This window comes from Penicillium brevicompactum (assembly GCF_028827555.1).
Source record: "Penicillium brevicompactum strain IBT 35665 chromosome Unknown utg000009l_segment0_segment0, whole genome shotgun sequence".
Classification (NCBI taxonomy): domain Eukaryota; kingdom Fungi; phylum Ascomycota; class Eurotiomycetes; order Eurotiales; family Aspergillaceae; genus Penicillium; species Penicillium brevicompactum.
Window position 1 is genome coordinate 320,415 of NW_026623212.1, and position 19,708 is coordinate 340,122.

Genomic DNA, 19,708 nt, shown 5'->3' on the forward strand with positions numbered 1-19,708 from the left:
ATCTTTCCTGTAAAAAGTACATAGTTGTAAACCTACATCACACGAGCTTGATATACCTTTCATGTTGAGCCTCAACTGTCGCCGATGCCAACCTAAATGCACCTAGAGGTTTGCACCAAAAGCCTCCAGTGTCTCTAAAGCCACCTCCTAGGTTGACATTTGATTCTAATGTTTTCATCTCAGTTATTCCGTACCAGCATTTGATATAAGTTAATGTTGGAAATGCTACCCAGAGAACCTATGGATTTCCTGGGCTTTTCAAAGACAATTTTCTTAACGTGGCAATAAACCAGCAAAGTTCATTTTCATCAATTTTCTCGTCTTTTCAAATTCCACGACTGTTTCGTTGCCCCGATTATCAGTGCAGCACGCATTGGATCGGTCCAAGTGTCAATGTGCCCAGGTGGCCGCAAAATCTGACTGCACTTCCTGCGATTGGAAGTATTACATAAACACAGATTTCTGTGGCCGATAGAAGCCCAGTCACACGTCGTGTACTCACAACATTATCAATAGCTTGCGGTGACGTTTTTGCTGTTGCGGATGTATTCTTCAATCTCAAAGACTCGGCTGGTTATACGCCCTTGTCGAATTGTGGCTCGCCGTCGCTACTCCGCACCCTTCGTTGCGCCATCAAGGCGTTTCCATCTATCACGAACGCGGCTCTCGTCAACAGAAGATCCGAATGATGTCGATTCTGCCACGCCAGAAAATTCCTCGGAGGACAAATTCTTAAAACCTCAGACTGGTTTCCCTTTTGGAATCCCTGGTTTCCCTGGCATTCCCAGTAATGGCTTCCCCAATGCTCCCCCGGACTCAGATCCATCCTCCGACTCCGCGAACTCGATCACGAAATCATACGGCTCGGCCGCGCGCAGAGCGATGAGAAATAGGAAATCATCTCAGCAATCACCTCAGGCAGCGACAACTGTGCCGACTTGGTTTCACAAGCGCAATACGGTGGCTCGTGATCAGCATGAGAGTTCCCTTGCGCAATCAACACAGCGGGTCAAGATCATCAAGTCAGGACCTCAGCCAGATTTGGAACAATCTACAAGTCAAAAGATGGCCTCCGGGGGCGATCCCGATCCCTCTGTCCCCGAAGATACACCGTCAGAGAATCGGTACTTGGTTGCGGAGGAGACATGGCAAGAGCTGCGCGCCTCCGTCAAAGCAGGCCTACATCTTCCACCGGCAAAGTTTGCTCAAGAGCCTTCGGTGAAGAAGTCACACTTAGTACTAAAGTATCCTGGAAAGGATGGCATCTCGTTTCTCGACGCTGTTGTGAAGAAACTTGCCCACGAGCTTAGCACCGACTTGGTAACTCTCAACGCTCAAGATATCGCGCAACTTTTCAGCGAACAGGATCATGCAGACTCAGGTGTGACTTCACCGATTCGATCACTCGGCTATGATGTGTACCGATCCGATGTTCCTTCCAACCACGAAGTTGAAGAACAGGAGTTAGATGATGAGGAAGATTTCGAGGAAGTTGGTCCCCGGGGAATTCGTGGCCCAATGACTCCCCGATTCCTCGCAATAGAAAGCGCCAAAGAGTCAGGCGACATCCCAATTTCCAACTTCCTTGGATTGAAGGGTCTTTTAGGTGGACCTATGAACAGGCAAACAGATGCGGACCCAGATGCCGGTGCTTCACAAGGCAACCGCACTGAAAATCGATGGATTGAATTAATGAATGGGCTCATCGAATCATCGGCCCGGCCAAAAAAAACCCCCAGTGAATCGACAGAATCCCCCGATGCGGACTCCGACAAAGCCCCCCTATCTCGGGAAGTCATTATACACATAGAGGACTACTTTGAGATTCAAGGTACACGGGATGGTTCCAGATTCATCTCACTCTTGCACAAGGTCATCCAAGGACGAAGAGCAGCAGGGTCTAAGATTCTGGTGGTCGGGACAAGTTCTGGCGAAGTACATCCCGTGCCCTGGCTTCCACGGAATTTCCTTGATGATAACCAATTCTCGAAAACATTACTTCTCACGCCCGCCATGAGCTCTGGAATTGCCGAGAAGGTCTTCGTAGAGGATCGCAAGAAACGCACTATGGACGTCAATATCCGCCACCTACAGAGTATGCTTCGTTACCGATTAAACGAACAGACTTCGCCCGTGAAGGATAACATACTTACCGACCGTGCTTGGCCCCTTGAGCCTTCAACGATCAAGTCATCTGGAATTGAGGATTCTTTCTGGTCATACAACCACGTCCATTGGACTGCCACCCTTGCACTCGGCTGTCTGGAGGCCAACGAGTCCTTTGGGTTAGAACACATACAAAGAGCCCTTGGTCTCATGAACAAAAACGACACAGTTACCCATGAATGGATCAAGCAGAAGATTTCCGAACAAAAAGAGTCAGCTGCAGGGCAGAGTCGAGAGAACAGTCGACAGCAAAGTCGAGAGCAGTTGCTGGCATCTCTGCGCAAGACTTGCAACACGCATGAGAAGAAGCTCCTCAATGGCGTGGTTGACGCGAAGAGCATTCGAACCACATTCAACGATGTGCACGTGCCTCCAGAGACCATCGACGCCCTCAAGACCCTGACATCCCTCTCACTCATCCGACCTGAGGCGTTCACGTATGGTGTCCTTGCTACAGACAAGATTCCAGGTCTTCTCCTCTACGGTCCCCCAGGTACGGGTAAAACTTTACTGGCGAAGGCCGTGGCCCGCGAGAGCGGAGCAACCGTCCTTGAGGTCAGTGGGTCTGAAGTGTACGATATGTACGTCGGCGAGGGCGAGAAGAACGTGAGAGCAATCTTCTCACTGGCGAAGAAACTCAGCCCCTGCATCGTCTTCATCGACGAGGCAGACGCCATTTTCTGCTCGCGCACAGGAGCAGCCAGTCGTAACTCCCATCGCGAGTTGATCAACCAATTCTTGCGTGAGTGGGATGGAATGAACGACCTTTCAGCTTTCATCATGGTTGCCACAAATCGACCCTTCGACCTTGACGACGCCGTCCTCCGCCGACTCCCCCGCCGTCTTTTAGTCGACCTACCAACCGAGGAAGACCGCCACGCCGTATTGAAGATTCATTTGAAAGAGGAACAGCTTGAGGACTCAGTCGACCTCGCCGACCTGGCCCGCCGCACACCTCTTTACTCCGGCTCTGACCTCAAGAACTTGGCCGTGGCAGCTGCACTTGCTTGCGTCCGTGAGGAGAACGCGGCCGCCGCTAAGCACACAGGCGATGAGCCGTACAGCTACCCGGAGCGACGTATCCTCACTCGCACACATTTCGAACGCGGAATGGAAGAAATTTCAGCTTCGATCAGTGAAGATATGTCTTCACTGACAGCAATTCGCAAGTTCGATGAGCAGTTCGGTGATCGGAAGGGTCGTCGGGAGAAGACTCCTGGCTGGGGATTCATCCCTGCTCCCAGCGGCGAGGCCGCTACTGAGACCGCGCGTGTTCGAACATAATTCCAAGCTTATTGGACCGTTCTTGACTTGTATTTCAGGGCTTGGATTCTGAAACGGGATTGATTTCCCATGTACTTTTAGCAGTGATAGACCTGTACCATTAGTCCAAATGTATATACCACTTACTACTTGTTACAGGGTCGTGGGTTCAGGGGCCTTAGAGCCTGGTGCTAAGTTCAGACCTCGGGAGTAGTACCAATACTGAAGTTATTCCAAGGTTATGTTTGAATAAAAATAGAGCTTTCCAAGGTTCTTGTCACACCCGTGGACATCGTCAAAGAGCAGGTACCTACATTGTATCATTGCCCAGGGGTATCTGATATCTGGCAGAATGCTGGAAAAGCTGCCCACGACTTCGGGAGCAGACACATGAACTTTGGGGTGTAGTAATTTTTCAAGATTCAAAGGTATATAATGTTCCAATCTGCTGTTCTCCAAGCCTCGAAGCCGCCCGCCCGCCAGGACCTTCCAAGGTTATATAGTTGCTTCAGTAAATACAATGGCTGCTTCCAAGGTTTGCAAGGGGCATTGACTTTGAGTAATCATGCAGCATCCCGCCTGAATTCAATTCGGTCAGTGGTCCCCAGGTCGTATGATATCGACAGGGATATGGATGGCCACTTGGCATTGCGTCAGGATTCCCGTCGACAGAGCTTTAGCTACATAATACATGTACTATCAGGGTTCAAAACTTGATTTCTGATGTGTTCCTGTATGCAAAATGTCTCATTCGGTCGTGGGTTTGCATCACCCCGCGGCCGATCCGCTACCTGTACGCAGCAAAGTAAAGCCCTTGATGTCATAGTAACGAATTTATTCAGTTTGGTATGCTCCCTAACGTGAAAAACTGACAATATCATGTGAGCTCATGGCTCGATATTATGAAAATTTTTAGACAATTTAGCTGGTATATAATCTCGTACAGGCTGATTGATAGCGACTGTCTGTGCGGAGTAGCATTGCGCCTAAATCCGAGTGAGCGTGAGCATCGTGTGAGAAGTAAGCCATAAGAAGCGGCCTTTGAGTGCCGACGGCTATACGGCTCGAAAGTCAGCTAATCCATTGGCTGCTTGATTTTGCAGTGCTTTTGCTCAATCGCTTCATTTAGCCCGGTTAGCCCATTCGTGGGCACAGCCATGGACTCATGGACACCGAATAGCTGAATTGGAGAAACTTCTGTCATACAAACAGAGAAAAACAGCTTGATCACTCCAATTTGAACAAAAATTGGCAAATTAGATCTGCAAAAGAGCTGCAATCAAGGTTGCAAAGAGAGCCGAGTAGGGACAACGCAAGGCAAAGCTCATCTCCGCACTTGGGAGCACGTGCCTCATGACATTTTCGCCCGATCATCCGCCACTTCGCTTTCGACCTTTTCTATTTCTGTTGGATTTCTGTTGGATTTTCTTCGCATTCAAGTGCATTAATGAAGAGAGGGTTTGAACGAAAAGCGGATCTGCAATAGTGCAGGGAAAAACCTTCGAGTTCCCCCCCACTTTTCGAACAGAAATTCATCCCCACATTCATCGCAACAATGATGGCCACCGGGTCTCGGGACGCCTCGGTTCGTGAAGCCAAAACCTTTGTCAAGGAAGTCGTCCGCAATGACTGGGACTTCGAGACCGGCGTTCCTTCCGCCTCCTCCGCCGACGGAAGCCTTTGCCACAATCGCGAAGTGTGCGAATGGCGAGTCCGCGAATTCGACAGTTCGACCTCCGAACTCGAGCCGCAGACTTCAGACAGTGAGGATGAGCCCGTGACAACTGCTGGTCAGCAAACCGATATCGAGCGCCGCCGCAAACGCCGCCGGCAGATGGATGACGAGATGGCATGGAACGAGGGACTGCGGGTGTGGATGGCCAGGCGCAACGCATGGTCTGGCGCAAAGACTCGGCGGCAGATCCGGACTGAGGAGGAAAAGCGCGCAATGGCGGGCGCGCAAACGGATACAACGGATCAGTCAGACGGCTTGGATGTTGCAACTGGAGTCTCTTCGGCAACCTCGCAGTCCACAACCTTGACTGGTTCTGGGAAGGGCAGTGTCTCTGATCTCGCTACCCGAACGGAGACATCGCTTGCGATTGTGGATCGAGAGAAGAGTGAAGAGCTCTCGCATCGAGCGGACTTGACTTCCGGCCAGCAAGGAGACCAAGAGGAAGGGCAATCCACAGCGCCGGATGGAGAGACCAAGGGGAAAGCATCGTCGGAAACCAACATCACAGAGCCGGATGCATCAGCCGGCCTGACAAGCTTCCCCGCCGTGGAGGATCAAACGGAAGAAGAAAAGGAAAATGAAGAGCTTGATGAGCCGCTTGTACCTGTGGCACCGCCGTTCATTTCAGACTCCAATCCGGTGCGCGCAACTATCATGCCTTCAATCTACCCCTCTATCTATACAAAGGTTGTCGTTCAAGGGATGACACCGACGATGCCCGTCAACCTGGCCCATTTGACCAAGGCCATGGTTCAGGGCTGGAAGTCCGATGGGCAATGGCCACCCAAGCCTGCAGTCACATCAATTGTCCTTGGAGACACTGCAACAGTGCCCAAGAAACCCGAGGAGCGCCAAGAAGCGCCCACTGGTAGACGCAAGAACAGCATTACCAATGCCGTGAAAAAGGTCTTTCACTTTGGACACCCGTTCCATCGTCGTGGATCACAAAGTCAGGATGCTGGGAATGGTGCTTAAGGGGGGTCTGGTGTTTTCATCCTATGAATAATTTGCATGGATCTGATCCTGGTCAGGGTGGATCAGAAAGTTCTGTTTATTTAACTTGGTCATGACTTTGGCGTCTATCTGGTGGTTTCGCCCGTTGTGTTTTCTTGTTCATAATCTGAACATGTCGATTTACGTTTCATTCACGCAGAACGAAGAAATATGATGCGATGTCTTGAGTTTATAGCACATGAGAACCACTTGCCTTGTAGACAATGTGCACTGAGTCTTTACTTCAGTGTAAGACATGTAGACCATATAAGAACTCAGTATCCACCTGCTTTGAGGTTCAAGAACCAAAATCAGACCCACCAAATATAAGCAACCAATTGGCGACCAGATTCGCCGGCTTCTCCAGCATCATTGGTCTAGTGGTAGAATTCGTCGTTGCCATCGACGAGGCCCGTGTTCGATTCACGGATGATGCACATCTTTTTTATTTTATTTTATTTTTGTCAATCCATATGCTTCAAGTGACATCTGAAGATATCCGTCCCAACCTTGGAGATGCCGCATTGAGGACCTCGGGATCCCATGAATACCCTTAAAGCTGCATCTTCAGGTCGTATGTAACAGACTGGAACTAGCATGTGGTACTAATCCCCATTTCTCGGATTCCAACGACCAACAAAGTTAGTCTGTTTCAAATGAGCTTATTTGAAACAGACAACAGCGACATTTCCCATTTCTTGAACCCACCTCCGAATTGTACATGAAACGGAGAAATCATAGATTGGAGGAGTGGGATGATCCGGTCTATGTTTCCCCTTTAACTGCACAGGCACTACCGTTTCGCAGACCCTTAATATGTTTCTCTTCGCAATATAAAGCCGCTACACCCAGTTGTACCCAGCTAAGACCTCACCCACCACACCCATATTCCATTATGTCTACCTTTAGAAGCCTCGCTGTCCTCGCCGTGCTCGGTCTCGTCAACGCTGAGACCATTGGATTCGGCCCATACTTCTCTCTCGGCCCTACTTCGTCATGGATCCGTGAAGCAAACACTACTCTCGTTCTCCCCGAGGCCCCGAGCCCCCAGCAAGATCGTCTTGCCCTGTGGCCCGGCATGGGAACAAGCGCCGGCGACTTGATCCAAGCCCTTGCCGTCTCTTTCTCTGACCCCTCAGCGTGAGTGTATGAACACCAACAATATATAGAACACGGGCCTGACTCTTACAGAAACTGTGGTGCCACATCTGGACAGTGGTGCACCTGGGCTAGTACCCTCCAGGGCGAACAGTTGGGTGGAAAGCAGGTCCCCGCTAATGCCGGCGATGAGATCAACATGCACTGTACGTCCCCGTCCGCCCAACGCAACAACACAAGCTGATTGTTTTGGTAGACAAGTACAACGATGACACCAGCAAGTTCGACCAGACCGTCTCCATCAACGGAGAGGTTGTTTCCACTCTTTCAACCAGTGAGTTCTGCACGTCCTGACCGAGACCTTCAACTAACAAGCGCTTCTAGCCTCCGGCCATGCTCAGGGTTATGGTACCGCCGTCGAATGCCAGGCTGAGGCATGCAAGGGCACTGCTGCCGCTCACGGTGAGTCTACGTCAACAAGTTCGGAGGGAAAACCAATACTAATTACCATAGAATACCTCGACACTACCGTCATCTTGAACGCCGCCGACTCTTCTTTCGGAGACACCCTTGCTATCAACGAGGCCACTTCCTCCGGCCTCAAGACCTCCGACAATGGAAAGACCTGGACTGTTTCTTCCATCAAGATCCAGTCTCACACTTACGACCTGTAAATTAGGTCGGATACTGTATACTATCATAGACGAAAAAGAGCTTCTGTGCAGGTCCCAGGCAATCAATCCACTGTTTAATTATGAGAAATCCGCCGAGCAAACCTTGAGATCCTTTGTACTCTTTTCAATCAAGAGTTGGAACAAACAGAGCTCTGAACACAACTCCCATCGCTACAAATGAAGACACCTCGTATCCTGGAGAAATCTTACCCGCCATAGCTTCACATGGACACCTGAGCAACACTTTATGTCCGGAATCTACTTCCAAGGGCTTATGCAATTGAAATGAAGCTTACAAAACACAGTCCTGTCAGTACCCTATATTACCATTGGGAGCACGTCATTCCCTGCCCGAGATAGTTACAATTCACGAGCTGCGGAGCCAAAACCGAGAAAGCTCCCAACCCAGTACGCGCATAAGAAATTACCCGACACCATCCACCCCATATCTTGGAGCAATTGCGGGGAAAAAATGCTGCATAAACCCTGAGCTAAAGTTGGGTAGCCGACAGAGGTTCTTATGAGGATTATCCAGACATAACACAGGAAGTTAGCCCCAAGCCACAAAGGTGAGGGAGCTGACACCCGGCAAATACATCTTGCGGCCAGTCAAATACTATTTAAAGAGCATTATTTACCTCACATTTGAAGCCGTTTGGTATTATACATTCATCTCATCACACAAATTATGGCATCTCAAATCTTCAACGTTGGCATTATCGGCTATGGCCTAAGTGCCAAGATCTACCAGATCCCCTTCATCAGAGCTGCAAAGGGCCTCAGTCTCTACGCTGTTGTACAGAGAACACCAAAAGCCAACGATGATGCTGAGAAAGACTGGCCTGGCATCAAAAGCTTTCGCAGCACAGAACAGCTAATCGCGGACCCGGGAGTGGATGTCGTGGTTGTGACCACCGCGCCAGATTCTCATCTTGAGCTGGCGAGATTGGCTCTGAATGCTGGAAAACACGGTAGGCTGGAAAATCAAACACAGAGCTGTAGGTTTGGGGCCGACTGATACTTATACTTTCCCAGTTGTCGTCGAAAAACCATTTACGCCGACGTACAAAGAGGCCCAAGAGCTCGTTGAGCTTGCGAAAATGCAAAACCGTCTGCTCACAGTGTACCAAAGTAAGTGATCATCCACTCTATTAAAACATTATCTGTTTGAAGACAGTCGTTAACAAGCAGAATTAGGTCGCCGTTGGGACGCAGATTTCCTGACTCTGTCCCAAGTCTTAAAAAACAAGTCTCTAGGACGACTTGTAGAGTATGAGACCCGTTTCGAGCGCCACGTGCCAGGAGTTCCAGGCTCAGCATGGCGAACCAAGGCAATGCCTGGTGGTGGCGCAATTTACGACCTCGGTGCTCATCTTATCGATCAAACCGTGCAGCTGTTCGGTTTGCCGAAGCGCATTACTGCGTTCCTTGGCAATCAGCGAGATGGAATAAACGGTAGTGACGACTCATTCACTGTTTTGATGCATTACGAAGGATTCCTTGCTACAGCCAAGGCGGCCGTTGTCAGCCCACAGGAGAAACAGTTACGATTTTGGGTTAAGGGTACCCAAGGGACTTATATCAAGGTGTGTTTCCCTCTGGGTCTGCTGTAAAATCCAGGAACTAATGGATGTAGCATCACTTTGATGTACAAGAGGAGCATCTCAAAGCTGGTAAGCGGCCTGGAGACGATGGATATGGGGTCGAACCATCTGAGCGATTTGGTAAGTGGTGTCTCTTTTTCTGCGAGCTGCCCAGGTAGGACTGAACGACCTTTACTGACTGCGGGTTGTGTCCAGGTACATTGACCCAAGCTCAGCCCGATGGCACATTCGAGAGCGAGGCTGTACCTACCGTTGATGCGCCTCTTTACACCGACTTCTATGACAAGCTTGCCAAGGCCTTGGCCGGCGAGGGAAATGTCCCTGTAGATCCTTCTGAATCTGCCATCATTATTCGGCTTATCGAGCTCGCCATTCAGAGCTCCGAGACTGGAAAGACGTTGGATATTGACGTTTAATGACATGTGGATTGGTTCATGCTGGATTTGATGCTGGTTTAGAACTAGAAATCTCTGCAGTCTATAAATCTGCATTTGCAGGCAACTCAAGAACCAAATGCAATTGCTTTCCAAAAGTTGCTGGTTGTCTGTAGACTGGTAAAATAATGCTGGTTCGAAGACGCCTCGCTATGTGATGCAATTCTGAGATTCGCACCGGAAGAGACAGGATGAGTGGTTCCATTCAAACACAAATGAGCTCAGCCGAACAGATCAACAGCGCTGTTTTGAATTATCTTAGGACCCAATACCGCAGCCAATTCAGCGATGATGCCCTTAATAGATTGTGGCTCAGTCATAGACATGGTCTCCCATCCCACCAGATCCTGTTTGAGGTTAGCAACCAATGAAGCCTTGCTGAAATAGCCACGGGAAAAGGAGACCTACCTCCATGTGAACCAAGTTCTTTCTAAAGAACAGCAACCAATGATCTAGGTCTAATGCTTCCACCTGAGCGACCGTCAGAGCACCAGGCATACCGATGTCAAAGAGGGAGACTTCGGTATCAGCATTGAAATCAGGAGGCGGAACGGGGAGTGCATCCTTCGTTCTGTCCCGTGAAAGCGAAACATAAGAACGAGTATTGAGCTTCTCAGTTAATTCGCCATCAAGCGGGTCCCACTCGCCGGACTCGGGATCTATGCAGCGGGAAAAGAGGGTTAGATACCATGCCGATCATTGCGCAAATCGGAAACTATGCTAGAAATGGATGAGACTTACCAAGAATGTACTGTGGCCTGAAGTTTGCCTTGTAGCGCATCTTCACACAGGAGTGGATGTAGTAACCTAGATCTGATGAGACATAGTTCGATGGGGTGTGATCCATGCCGACTTACCCATGTAGTAGTACTTGTATTGGTTCTCAATGCAGAAGGCAATCTCACGCATAGCGCTCAGCTTACCGAACTCCCATTGCTCGTAGGCTGGATCATGGCTGGGATGCACAATGTCAGCTTATCGCATCTTGTGTAAGATTTCCACCAGAACTCACAAGACATAGACAGAGCTGACACCGGTGGGAAGTAAGTCTAACACGGCGACAGCAACAAGCTCACCGTCAAGGCGGTAGCATTGATGCCACGAACCAAGTTTCTTCTCGGTGGCATTGGCATCTGTCAATGGATTCGGAGAGCGCTTGATACCGGTGCATAAGAAGCGCTGGAAGTCCTTAGGCTTTGTACTAGAGACATCTTCTTTATGCACGGCTGTCTGATACTTGAGGAACAGCTGGAACTTTGCCTGGGACACAGAGTCACCCTCGATGGTGACCTCGAACCGATGTGCCGGTTCAATGGGGAGTTTAGTAGCAGGGTCAATAGGCCGTTTGATATTGCTGTACTCGCTTTCATGCACCGCTGACAGAACGTCAAAGTTGCATTTGCGGTGCTTTTTCTCTCTGTGGGCCGTCAGCGCAGATCCAACACGGCGTAGCAAATAATGAATGAGTGCTTACGCGCGAGTTTGCGGACAGAGCCGGGCCGCTTTGCGCATATACTCCGGGCCCAAAATGAATTTGTTCCATTTGTTGATTGCCTTACGTTGATCACGGCGGGGCCGATAATCGGCCGCCTCCAACCTCAATGTGTAATGGGGGCAACATGACTGGAGCAAGTTCTGCTTGTAATAGAGAGAACCAGAGCTGATTGCATTAGGAGTAGACAGCCAATATGGACCGAGATACTTACCGTCGCCAGCCGTTGTTGATCAAGTCTTCATAATGTTCCGGGTGTACGGACGTGGAAGTGGTGTAGTACGATGCGCCTGCGACGTGTCAACGTGATGAGAATGAAGTCAGAGGGGGTCCACGCACTGCCATCTTTGGACTTGCAGTAACCACACGAGTTTCTTTGGTAACCTGTTCACATTAGCCCTGAGGGGTAGGACGATCAGACTTGATATCCCCGCCAAGGCACCTCCCATAGGACCCTGGACCAGTGGAAGCGCCACGGGGTAACAGAGGTCTATCTCAGTGGCTCGCTGCGGGAGAGTGGAAACATTACCTAGCGGCCGGAAGAGCGAGAGCTCGCGCGCGCGTTCGGCGTCAACCACCTGCATTGCGAGACAAAATACCTCAGTGGATGCGAAGTTGATGTTGTGGCGGGGTCACAATACTCGTACGAGTAAAGGTGGTGTACGGTGTACGGCAAGGGGCAAATGATGTTGCTGTACGGAGTACTGGGAGTATACGAAGCAGGCCTGGCCTTCGATTCTTATGAATTCCTATTCCTATTGTAGACACCTGGACACCTACCTAGGTATTGCATGATCTATAATATATCGAATATTAAGCAGCCACATATACTGATCGGCCTCCCTCGCTCCGAATTTCCCACTCGGTACCAAACCCGGCCATTCTTAGGGTCAAGCCCGATCCCGATTTGAACAAAGTCAGAATATAAGAGTCATAGGCACGAAGTCAGTGAAACCAGGGCTGTGCCTTTTTTTTTAAAATGGAAGATCCCCAAATTATAGAATTTGGTTCTCATTCAACTTTAGATGTTTTAGGAGAAGAGTCACATGACCATGTATAGGATCAAAGAAGAAAAGAAAATTGAAGAAATTGAGAAACCGATGAAGAACAGAGCACTGAAACTACAGAGAATCTCATTCAATAGCTCAAGTGTAACAATTGTAACAGAAAAAAAGGAGTGAGAAAAAAAAAGACGTACAGCCGGACTGCGCCGCCGGTTCTGCCCCTCCATTCCCACATCTCTTTCCTTTTTTTCCATTCTCCAACTACTTCAGATATTACATTGAAACCATGCCTATTTGTACTTCTTTCCATTCCAATCCCCCGGGAATGAGGAATACCTGATTGCCATCTTGTCTCGACATTAGGAAAAGAAAATTTCCATCCCCGACCGCCCTACCTTTCCACTGAATCTTCCCAAACTTACCGGATTTGACAGCCTCCGAGGGAGCTATCTTTCTGGACCTCCGTGACCTGGTCGCCTCCGCTCCTTTTTACTCCCATATCTTACTCCGACCATCTCGACAGCCTCACACTCTTCAAATGGCTCAAATACGATCCATGGAAGCCCGCGTTGGGCGGAAAAACCAACGTATGTCTTCCTCTCGGCACGTGGCTGATCGTCGCGTTTCCCCCCTTACCTCTATGTCTCTAACGAACTGGTAGGCTACGGTTCCAAAGGCGAGCGACTGGTCGCCGGCGTTGTCCCTATTTCCGCCGATAAGACCAAAGTCCTCATGATCCAGTCAGCCGGCCCCGGAGGCTGGGTGCTCCCTAAAGGAGGATGGGAGTTGGATGAAAAAACCGCCGAGCAGGCGGCATGCCGCGAAGCCTGGGAGGAGGCCGGCGTGGTGTGCGCCGTGAGCAGAGATCTCGGTCTCATCCCAGACATGAGACCCACCGGCCATTTAACGGCGCAAGCGCCCAAGGCCTCATATCAATTTTTCGAAGTGACCGTTGAACGCGAAGAGACCGAATGGCCCGAGATGCACAAACGGAAACGTCAATGGGTCCCCTATGCGCAGGCCGCTACGGCGCTCGCAAATCGACCGGAACTTCTGGAAGCGTTGAATCGCAGTTCCTTAAAGCGGTAGCATCTATTGCACCACAACTCTCTCGCACAACTCAACTCTCTCGCACCACTCTCCATCTCAACTTAACTACACCTTCTCGACACCTACCTCTTGGATCAGGCAGCCTGGTACCTGGACACAGGCCACACCTTCGGATGAAACCAGTCACCAGTGGTTGCCTCCATTCTCATCTCTGGGGTTGCAGTTCTCTGTGCATGACTAAATCTTGAGAGAGTCCCTTTTTCCTGATTATGACTCGACATGACCGACTTACAAAAAACGGTGGCTTCGTCGCTTCTACAATTGGCTTCTACCTTTTACTCTGTTTTGCATTGCTCCGACGGGCTGCTGCTACCCGTTGTCTCATTTGCGTATGAGCACCTGTTTCTGATCTTTGTCCCGTCTTGATAGACGCTTTTTGTTGCAAACAGACCATTGGAACGTTTATCTACCATTGTAGTGGAGATTCCTTGCTGTTTCGTGGTATCGGACTATTCTATCTGAATCCATAGCTTGGCTTGGCTTGCTTGCCAGATTTAAGCCCAAAGAAATTTTGTCTTAGTGCTAGACTTTGGCTCTTTAGATGCTACAGCGTCTATGACCTCTCTGCTCAATCTGAACCACTTATTCTGCTCTCCAAGGATGAGCAGAAAAGCAACAAGACCACAATTATTAATGTAGTTCAATTTCTCATCGTAATTGTATTCAGTATGGAACATGGAGCATTTGAGTGCACTTTGGCAACACGATACCGATTGGTGTCCCAATTAGGTAAAGCGCCAAGATGCCTCCGAGGGAGCAAATCCGCGCTGTCCACCCTCAGTTGCTTGACTTCGCGCCCATCATCAACAACACCACTCACCAGCTCCGTCACTTCTGTGCCTTGGAGAATTCGGACTTTTGATCACTCTTGCAGATCATCAAAGCTTGAAATCGGGTCGCAGCGACCAGCGCTGCCGCATACAACATGGAGTACGAGATGGACCTCGAGCCCACCGGGCCCCAAGTCACCGTCCGCGAGGTAATCAGACCCAAGCAGTTCATAAGGAGACCACTGACACGAACCAGGCGGAACCATACCGCGTCGACTTCCGTCTCTCAGCCGTCGACCTGGCGTTTGCGAACTCTCTCCGCCGCACCATGCTTGCCGAAGTGCCAACCCTCGCTATGGATCTCATTGAAATCGAAAGCAACACCTCCGTCCTTCCCGATGAATTCCTCGCCCATCGTCTCGGCATGATTCCTCTTAACTCGCTGAACTGCGACCAGGACCTGGACTACACAAGAGACTGCGACTGCGAGGACCACTGCGTGCGCTGCAGCGTGACTCTCTCCCTGCACGCGCGTTGTGGTCAAGGGCAAATGTCCGTCTACGCCAGGGATCTGGTCATCGTCGGCGAGCGAATCAACCAGACTATCGGTAACCCCGTCACCACCGATCCCGAGGGCAGGGGACCATTGATTTGCAAGCTGCGCAAAGGTCAGGAGGTCAAGATGACATGTCTGGCGAAGAAGGGAACTGCCAAGGAGCACGCGAAGTGGGCGCCAACTGCTGCCGTGGGCTTTGAGTACGATCCCAACAACAACCTGCGTCACGTGGATTACTGGTATGAGCAGGATCCAGCGAAGGAATGGTAAGTGGACGAGTTTTCTTATTTACAAACCTTCGAATTGGTGATTGACTTCCACAGGCCTGTCTCCGAAAACGCTGCTTGGGAAACTGCCGCCGCACCGGACCAGCCTTTCGACTACGATGCCGAGCCATCAATCTTCTACTTCGACGTCGAGAGCATTGGCAACCTGGAACCCGACATGATTCTTCAGCAATCTATTATTTCCCTGCAGCGCAAGCTAGCCACCACTGTCTCCGAGCTTTCTGGTGAAGGCGAAGGCCACATTGGCGAGGATGCTGAGATGATGGGCGCCAACGACCCCGACGCCTACGAGCCTCCCGAGGGCATCGATGGAAACATGACTTCATACGGCAGCGGTGCTCCTGGTGGCTGGAACAGTGCTCAGACACCGTATGGCGCTACGCCTTACGGCCAAACTAGCTATGGGTTCTAAGGGAAGCAAAAAGTTGAACTCGAGCATGTGTGGCGTTTTGATTTGGTGACTGGGGCGCTTGGAGTTTCTTTTTTTCCCTTTAGTTTCTTTGTCATCTATTGCAGCTGGTGAACTGATATCTTTTGTTCATACTATAACCCAACATTCTTGCTCGCTCTGGTGAATGAGATTAGTGAATAAAATTAGACTACTAGAGTTGTTGACTCAGGTACCGGGCAGTAAAAAGCATTGATACTCTATAGACCCCGAATGTATGTTGATAGGAGCAGCTTAAGAGATATCTGGTGAATATTCTGATTTACACGAAGGAATTTGCGGAAGCTCAAGTGGTAACCAAAGAAGCTTGTTTTGACGTCTAATTAGCTATTAACATCCAAAAGCACAGGTCCAAAAACCCGAAAAAACCGATGCCCATTCCAACGCCAAACAAGACAATGCAGTGACTGTAAACAAAAAACAAAAGATCGCTAAAATTCAAACTCGAAATCACTCCATCAACTCAACGGGCGGCCTCGAAGTTTTAGGAGGCATCGACTTGACGGACATCTCAATGGGACTCATCTCATCCATATCGACATCCTCAATATCGATGCTCAAACTCATGTCCTCCACCATGACGGCCGGCAGGTTGGGACTGTCACCATGCGTGTCTGGGTGGTAGATGATAGTGCTGCTGCGACTGCGCTGACCATCAGTGGGCCAGCTAGGCGTGCGTCTATCCTCCGTGATAGAAACCGGGGTAGCGGGATCTTCCTTGGGTTCCGTTTTCAGCATAGACAGCGCATGAGCAAGGTCCGAGGCGTGGACCTCTTTGTTGGGAGGGTCTTCATTGCGCAGAACCCATCCGTGGGGCGGACTGGGAGGAGGAGAGATGAAGAATAGCTTCGAGACCTGGGGTGCTTCGAGGAGTTTGGGACGGTCGTTGAGGGGCGTTGGCTCGCCGAAGTAGATCCGGGGATGCACGCGGTTGAGCAGGGTCTGGCCGTCCAAAAGTTTGCGGATGTTGGTTGCGTCTTCGGTGTTGTTGAAAGAACAGACGATGCGACGCATGGAGGGGAGAGGGGAGAAAGAGTTGAGAGCGGCCACGGAGGTGATTATATTGCGGATATCCTCTAGGGCTTGCGGTTGGAAAACCAGTAGATCATGGAGATCGGTGATGAGGAGAGTGTTTGATGGCGGGGTCGGTTTCGATAATTGGGGAAGGTTGCTCATATCCAAAGATAGAGATGGTCGTGAGGAGTGTGATGAGCGCGAGGTTGCACTGAGAGCAGGTGAAGCGGCCATTTTGATATGTTGTATGAATTGATGTTTTGGGCGGAGGGGAGGATTAAGGAGACAAAGGGGAGGTTGCCACCGGATAAGCGGGAGTTGTCTAGAACCAAAGGCGGAGTCTAGAATTTTTGGGTTTGAATCTGATTGTTGAAAACTAGGGACGAAATGAGTTTATAAAGAGAATTTGCCATCTGAGGCGCAGACTGCACTGCCCTCACGCTCTCCACTTCCGGAGACCTTTACGCCTTCATCGCGAAATGTCGATCTATTCCGCTTTCGGACCCGCCACACAGCTCTAATACACCAGCCACACCCCGTGACTCCGCTACTCCGCCCGGCTGTGGCTTGACAGGACGACGTATGCAAGGCTATCCTTATTTTCCCCTGCTCTAAGCCCCGTCCTTATTATTCTGCCTGCTTTAGTTTCTCTCGGCCATGATTCAGGTCATGTTGAGCATGTTGAGATGCCGCCCCACTATTCAGCTTCGCCTCCTGTGTCTTTCCCCAGCCCAGGGATTACGAACGCGAAGCCTCTGAGAGGCATTGTGTTTGTTTACCCCAAGGCTGCTGCATTGTTTATTTATTTATGGGGAGCCGAAGCACGGAGCTCTCACTAGAGCCCCCGTTATTAGTTTCCGACGAAGAAAGTACCCAAGTAGGCTATGGTGGCCGCACTAACACCCGGAGCTTCCGGACAAGCCTTGCGCGGTCGGCATCAAAATTATGCACCCCGATGCCCCCGGATGTTAGTTGGACATGGTCAGCCTTGCATCGGGCCTAGGGTTGACAGTATCACCAATGTCCGAATGGGAGTCTTCCAAATGTTGTAAATATTGTTGGAATGGCACGCGCCTCGCGAGGTCCTAAAAGGAAATCAAAACAAAGCATAAATTTCCAACACAGAAATTCTATATCTGGCTCTATACCCTGATGCAGTCACCAATGACCTGTCTCAACCTGGAGGGTCATCTTCTATAATTTACTTTCCCCATGCTGTACGGCTCCACCTGATAGTTCCTTCCCAACACGCACAGGCTGCGCCCCCGGATGCGACTCCCGAACAACAGCGGCAAACGCAGCCTCAACATCATGCTCGGACAACCATTCTGTATCAGGTCGACCTTTCAATCTGGCGACAAGCGCCTCATCTTCAGCTTCGCTTGACTCAAAAGCTGCAGGCTTCCTACTGATCTGGCCATGCACAATATGCAACAACCGAGCAGTATGAGGTTGCCTTGTCTGGCTGTACAGCCTCAATGCGCTTTCGATATTCTCGGATGAGAACGTGGCCCCCTTGAGGACGTGTTTAAACGCAAGACCAAGAGCGAGGGAGTCATCGAGTGCCAGCGAACCCCCGGCGGCGAAGGCACCCCCGTGCGCGTGCGCTGCGTCTCCTACCAGTGTCACGCGTGACCCGAAAACCCAAGTTGGAAGGGCATCACCAGCGAAATTGGGGTAGAGGTTGGTTGAGGGTGTGAGCTCTGTAAGGGCTCTCACGATTGGGTTCCAGTCCTGAGATGTTGGTCAACAACTGCGCAGTACGGAGTAGCGGTTGATTGGTTGAAATATACCTGGTATCGCTTTCTCAGGAACTCAACATTGCCGGTTTGATCCCATGCAATGTCTTTTTCCAGCTCTTCGGACGAGCGCGGATCATCATATGCGCCAACCGTGGTGTACTGACTTTTGCCTGGTCTATGTCAGACTTGCCGCGATTCCGATATCATCTCTCGTCTTACCAAGCCTTGATGCGAAGAAGTTGTCTTTAGGTCCCCACTATCAAATCATCAGTGATTGTCTTTCTGGGCTTTGAGAAAGTTGTTACCCAGTGTATCGAATCCGCAGGTAAGTTTGGTATCTTGCCCTCGACCAGGGCAGCATCAAATGTGGCTCTCATGAAAACTTTCCCACTAAAGCGGAGTTTGTAATCTGGGATGAACGACTGTCTGACACTCTATATTTAAATCAGTGATAAGAAGCTTTGATTGAGGTGCATTTCCACGAACCGATCGAATGCCATCCGCTCCGATGAGAATGTCGCCATGGGCACTGCTCCCGTCTTCGAAATACAATGCGACGCCATCCTGGCTAGCTTCCGCACGCTTGATCTTCTTGTTGAGATGAATCTTCTCCGGAGGCACATGCTCAAGCAAGGCCGAGTGTACATGACCGCGGTGAAAACGAGTTGTGTGGTGTCGAGGGTCCGGGACATTGGCATGAGTATCTATCGACACCACTTGATCTGTTTTCCAATGACTACGAGAGTTCTTAGCGGCCAGCAACTAAATGGGCATTTGCGCTCAGAGCTCATACCGGAAGATCTGAGGTATTCCGCTAGGACCTCGGAAGCCTACTTCGTCGCTCAAAGCATCGTGGACGCCGAGCTTCTCAAGTGTGCGCATTCCCTGATATTCAATTTCTCTGTCAGGTGTCATCCAGTCAACCCACACGTAGCAAAATACATACATTTGGACTGAGCGCAATACTAGCACCGATCTCCAAGAGCTCCGGGGCTTGCTCATACAACAGGACATCCAAATTCGATATAGATGAGATCCGTGTCAGCGATATAGCTGTCGCAAGACCCGCGATGCCTGCTCCAGCAATCAAAACTCGAAGGGTTTTATCTTGCTCTGCCATTTTGAGTCAATGAGCGCTGACCACAGAGATTGCCTGATCCAGAGTATTGAAGGATGAGTGTCTAGACTGAGCTTCGGCGGTCACATTTAAGCACGCCAACTCTGCAGCGGTGACGCAACCCCGCAATGGCGACTTCAGGCGTGCTTCTGGCACTTTTTCGCGTTTCAAGCAGAACATAAGAGAATACTAAGCAATCTG

General features: G+C 50.2%; 9 protein-coding genes across 9 annotated transcripts; 6 read left to right on the plus strand and 3 right to left on the minus strand.

The window, feature by feature from the left end:
* Positions 1 to 543: 543 nt before the first annotated feature.
* On the plus strand, positions 544 to 3,450 carry N7506_011564 (ATP-binding protein; the record flags this gene model as incomplete). The annotated part of the gene is made up of 1 exon (XM_056960855.1): positions 544 to 3,450. One exon carries the CDS (start codon positions 544 to 546, stop codon positions 3,448 to 3,450), a length of 2,907 nt encoding a protein of 968 aa, XP_056805389.1.
* Positions 3,451 to 4,984: 1,534 nt separating this feature from the next.
* N7506_011565 (DUF4050 domain-containing protein) lies at positions 4,985 to 6,139 on the plus strand (the record flags this gene model as incomplete). The annotated part of the gene is made up of 1 exon (XM_056960856.1): positions 4,985 to 6,139. One exon carries the CDS (start codon positions 4,985 to 4,987, stop codon positions 6,137 to 6,139), a length of 1,155 nt encoding a protein of 384 aa, XP_056805390.1.
* A 913-nt stretch (positions 6,140 to 7,052) lies between these two features.
* Positions 7,053 to 7,929, plus strand: N7506_011566 (uncharacterized protein; the record flags this gene model as incomplete). Its single annotated transcript, XM_056960857.1, has 5 exons — positions 7,053 to 7,297; positions 7,349 to 7,461; positions 7,512 to 7,589; positions 7,640 to 7,717; positions 7,769 to 7,929. The coding sequence occupies 5 exons, from the start codon at positions 7,053 to 7,055 to the stop codon at positions 7,927 to 7,929; spliced, it is 675 nt and encodes a 224-aa protein (XP_056805391.1).
* Positions 7,930 to 8,617: 688 nt separating this feature from the next.
* Positions 8,618 to 9,949, plus strand: N7506_011567 (oxidoreductase; the record flags this gene model as incomplete). The annotated part of the gene is made up of 5 exons (XM_056960858.1): positions 8,618 to 8,900; positions 8,965 to 9,060; positions 9,127 to 9,515; positions 9,566 to 9,653; positions 9,729 to 9,949. 5 exons carry the CDS (start codon positions 8,618 to 8,620, stop codon positions 9,947 to 9,949), a joined length of 1,077 nt encoding a protein of 358 aa, XP_056805392.1.
* A 239-nt stretch (positions 9,950 to 10,188) lies between these two features.
* On the minus strand, positions 10,189 to 12,043 carry N7506_011568 (arginyltransferase; the record flags this gene model as incomplete). Its single annotated transcript, XM_056960859.1, has 9 exons — positions 10,189 to 10,314; positions 10,376 to 10,626; positions 10,709 to 10,774; positions 10,825 to 10,922; positions 10,980 to 11,384; positions 11,442 to 11,627; positions 11,674 to 11,749; positions 11,799 to 11,843; positions 11,902 to 12,043. 9 exons carry the CDS (start codon positions 12,041 to 12,043, stop codon positions 10,189 to 10,191), a joined length of 1,395 nt encoding a protein of 464 aa, XP_056805393.1.
* Positions 12,044 to 13,001: 958 nt separating this feature from the next.
* N7506_011569 (NUDIX hydrolase) lies at positions 13,002 to 13,552 on the plus strand (the record flags this gene model as incomplete). The annotated part of the gene is made up of 2 exons (XM_056960860.1): positions 13,002 to 13,050; positions 13,125 to 13,552. The coding sequence occupies 2 exons, from the start codon at positions 13,002 to 13,004 to the stop codon at positions 13,550 to 13,552; spliced, it is 477 nt and encodes a 158-aa protein (XP_056805394.1).
* A 946-nt stretch (positions 13,553 to 14,498) lies between these two features.
* On the plus strand, positions 14,499 to 15,598 carry N7506_011570 (DNA-directed RNA polymerase II core subunit RPB3; the record flags this gene model as incomplete). The annotated part of the gene is made up of 3 exons (XM_056960861.1): positions 14,499 to 14,552; positions 14,600 to 15,165; positions 15,223 to 15,598. 3 exons carry the CDS (start codon positions 14,499 to 14,501, stop codon positions 15,596 to 15,598), a joined length of 996 nt encoding a protein of 331 aa, XP_056805395.1.
* Positions 15,599 to 16,084: 486 nt separating this feature from the next.
* On the minus strand, positions 16,085 to 16,882 carry cbpA (putative calcineurin binding protein; the record flags this gene model as incomplete). Its single annotated transcript, XM_056960862.1, has 1 exon — positions 16,085 to 16,882. The coding sequence occupies one exon, from the start codon at positions 16,880 to 16,882 to the stop codon at positions 16,085 to 16,087; it is 798 nt and encodes a 265-aa protein (XP_056805396.1).
* Positions 16,883 to 17,842: 960 nt separating this feature from the next.
* N7506_011572 (uncharacterized protein) lies at positions 17,843 to 19,510 on the minus strand (the record flags this gene model as incomplete). The annotated part of the gene is made up of 7 exons (XM_056960863.1): positions 17,843 to 18,382; positions 18,442 to 18,560; positions 18,610 to 18,646; positions 18,696 to 18,824; positions 18,877 to 19,126; positions 19,184 to 19,275; positions 19,337 to 19,510. The coding sequence occupies 7 exons, from the start codon at positions 19,508 to 19,510 to the stop codon at positions 17,843 to 17,845; spliced, it is 1,341 nt and encodes a 446-aa protein (XP_056805397.1).
* Positions 19,511 to 19,708: the final 198 nt, after the last annotated feature.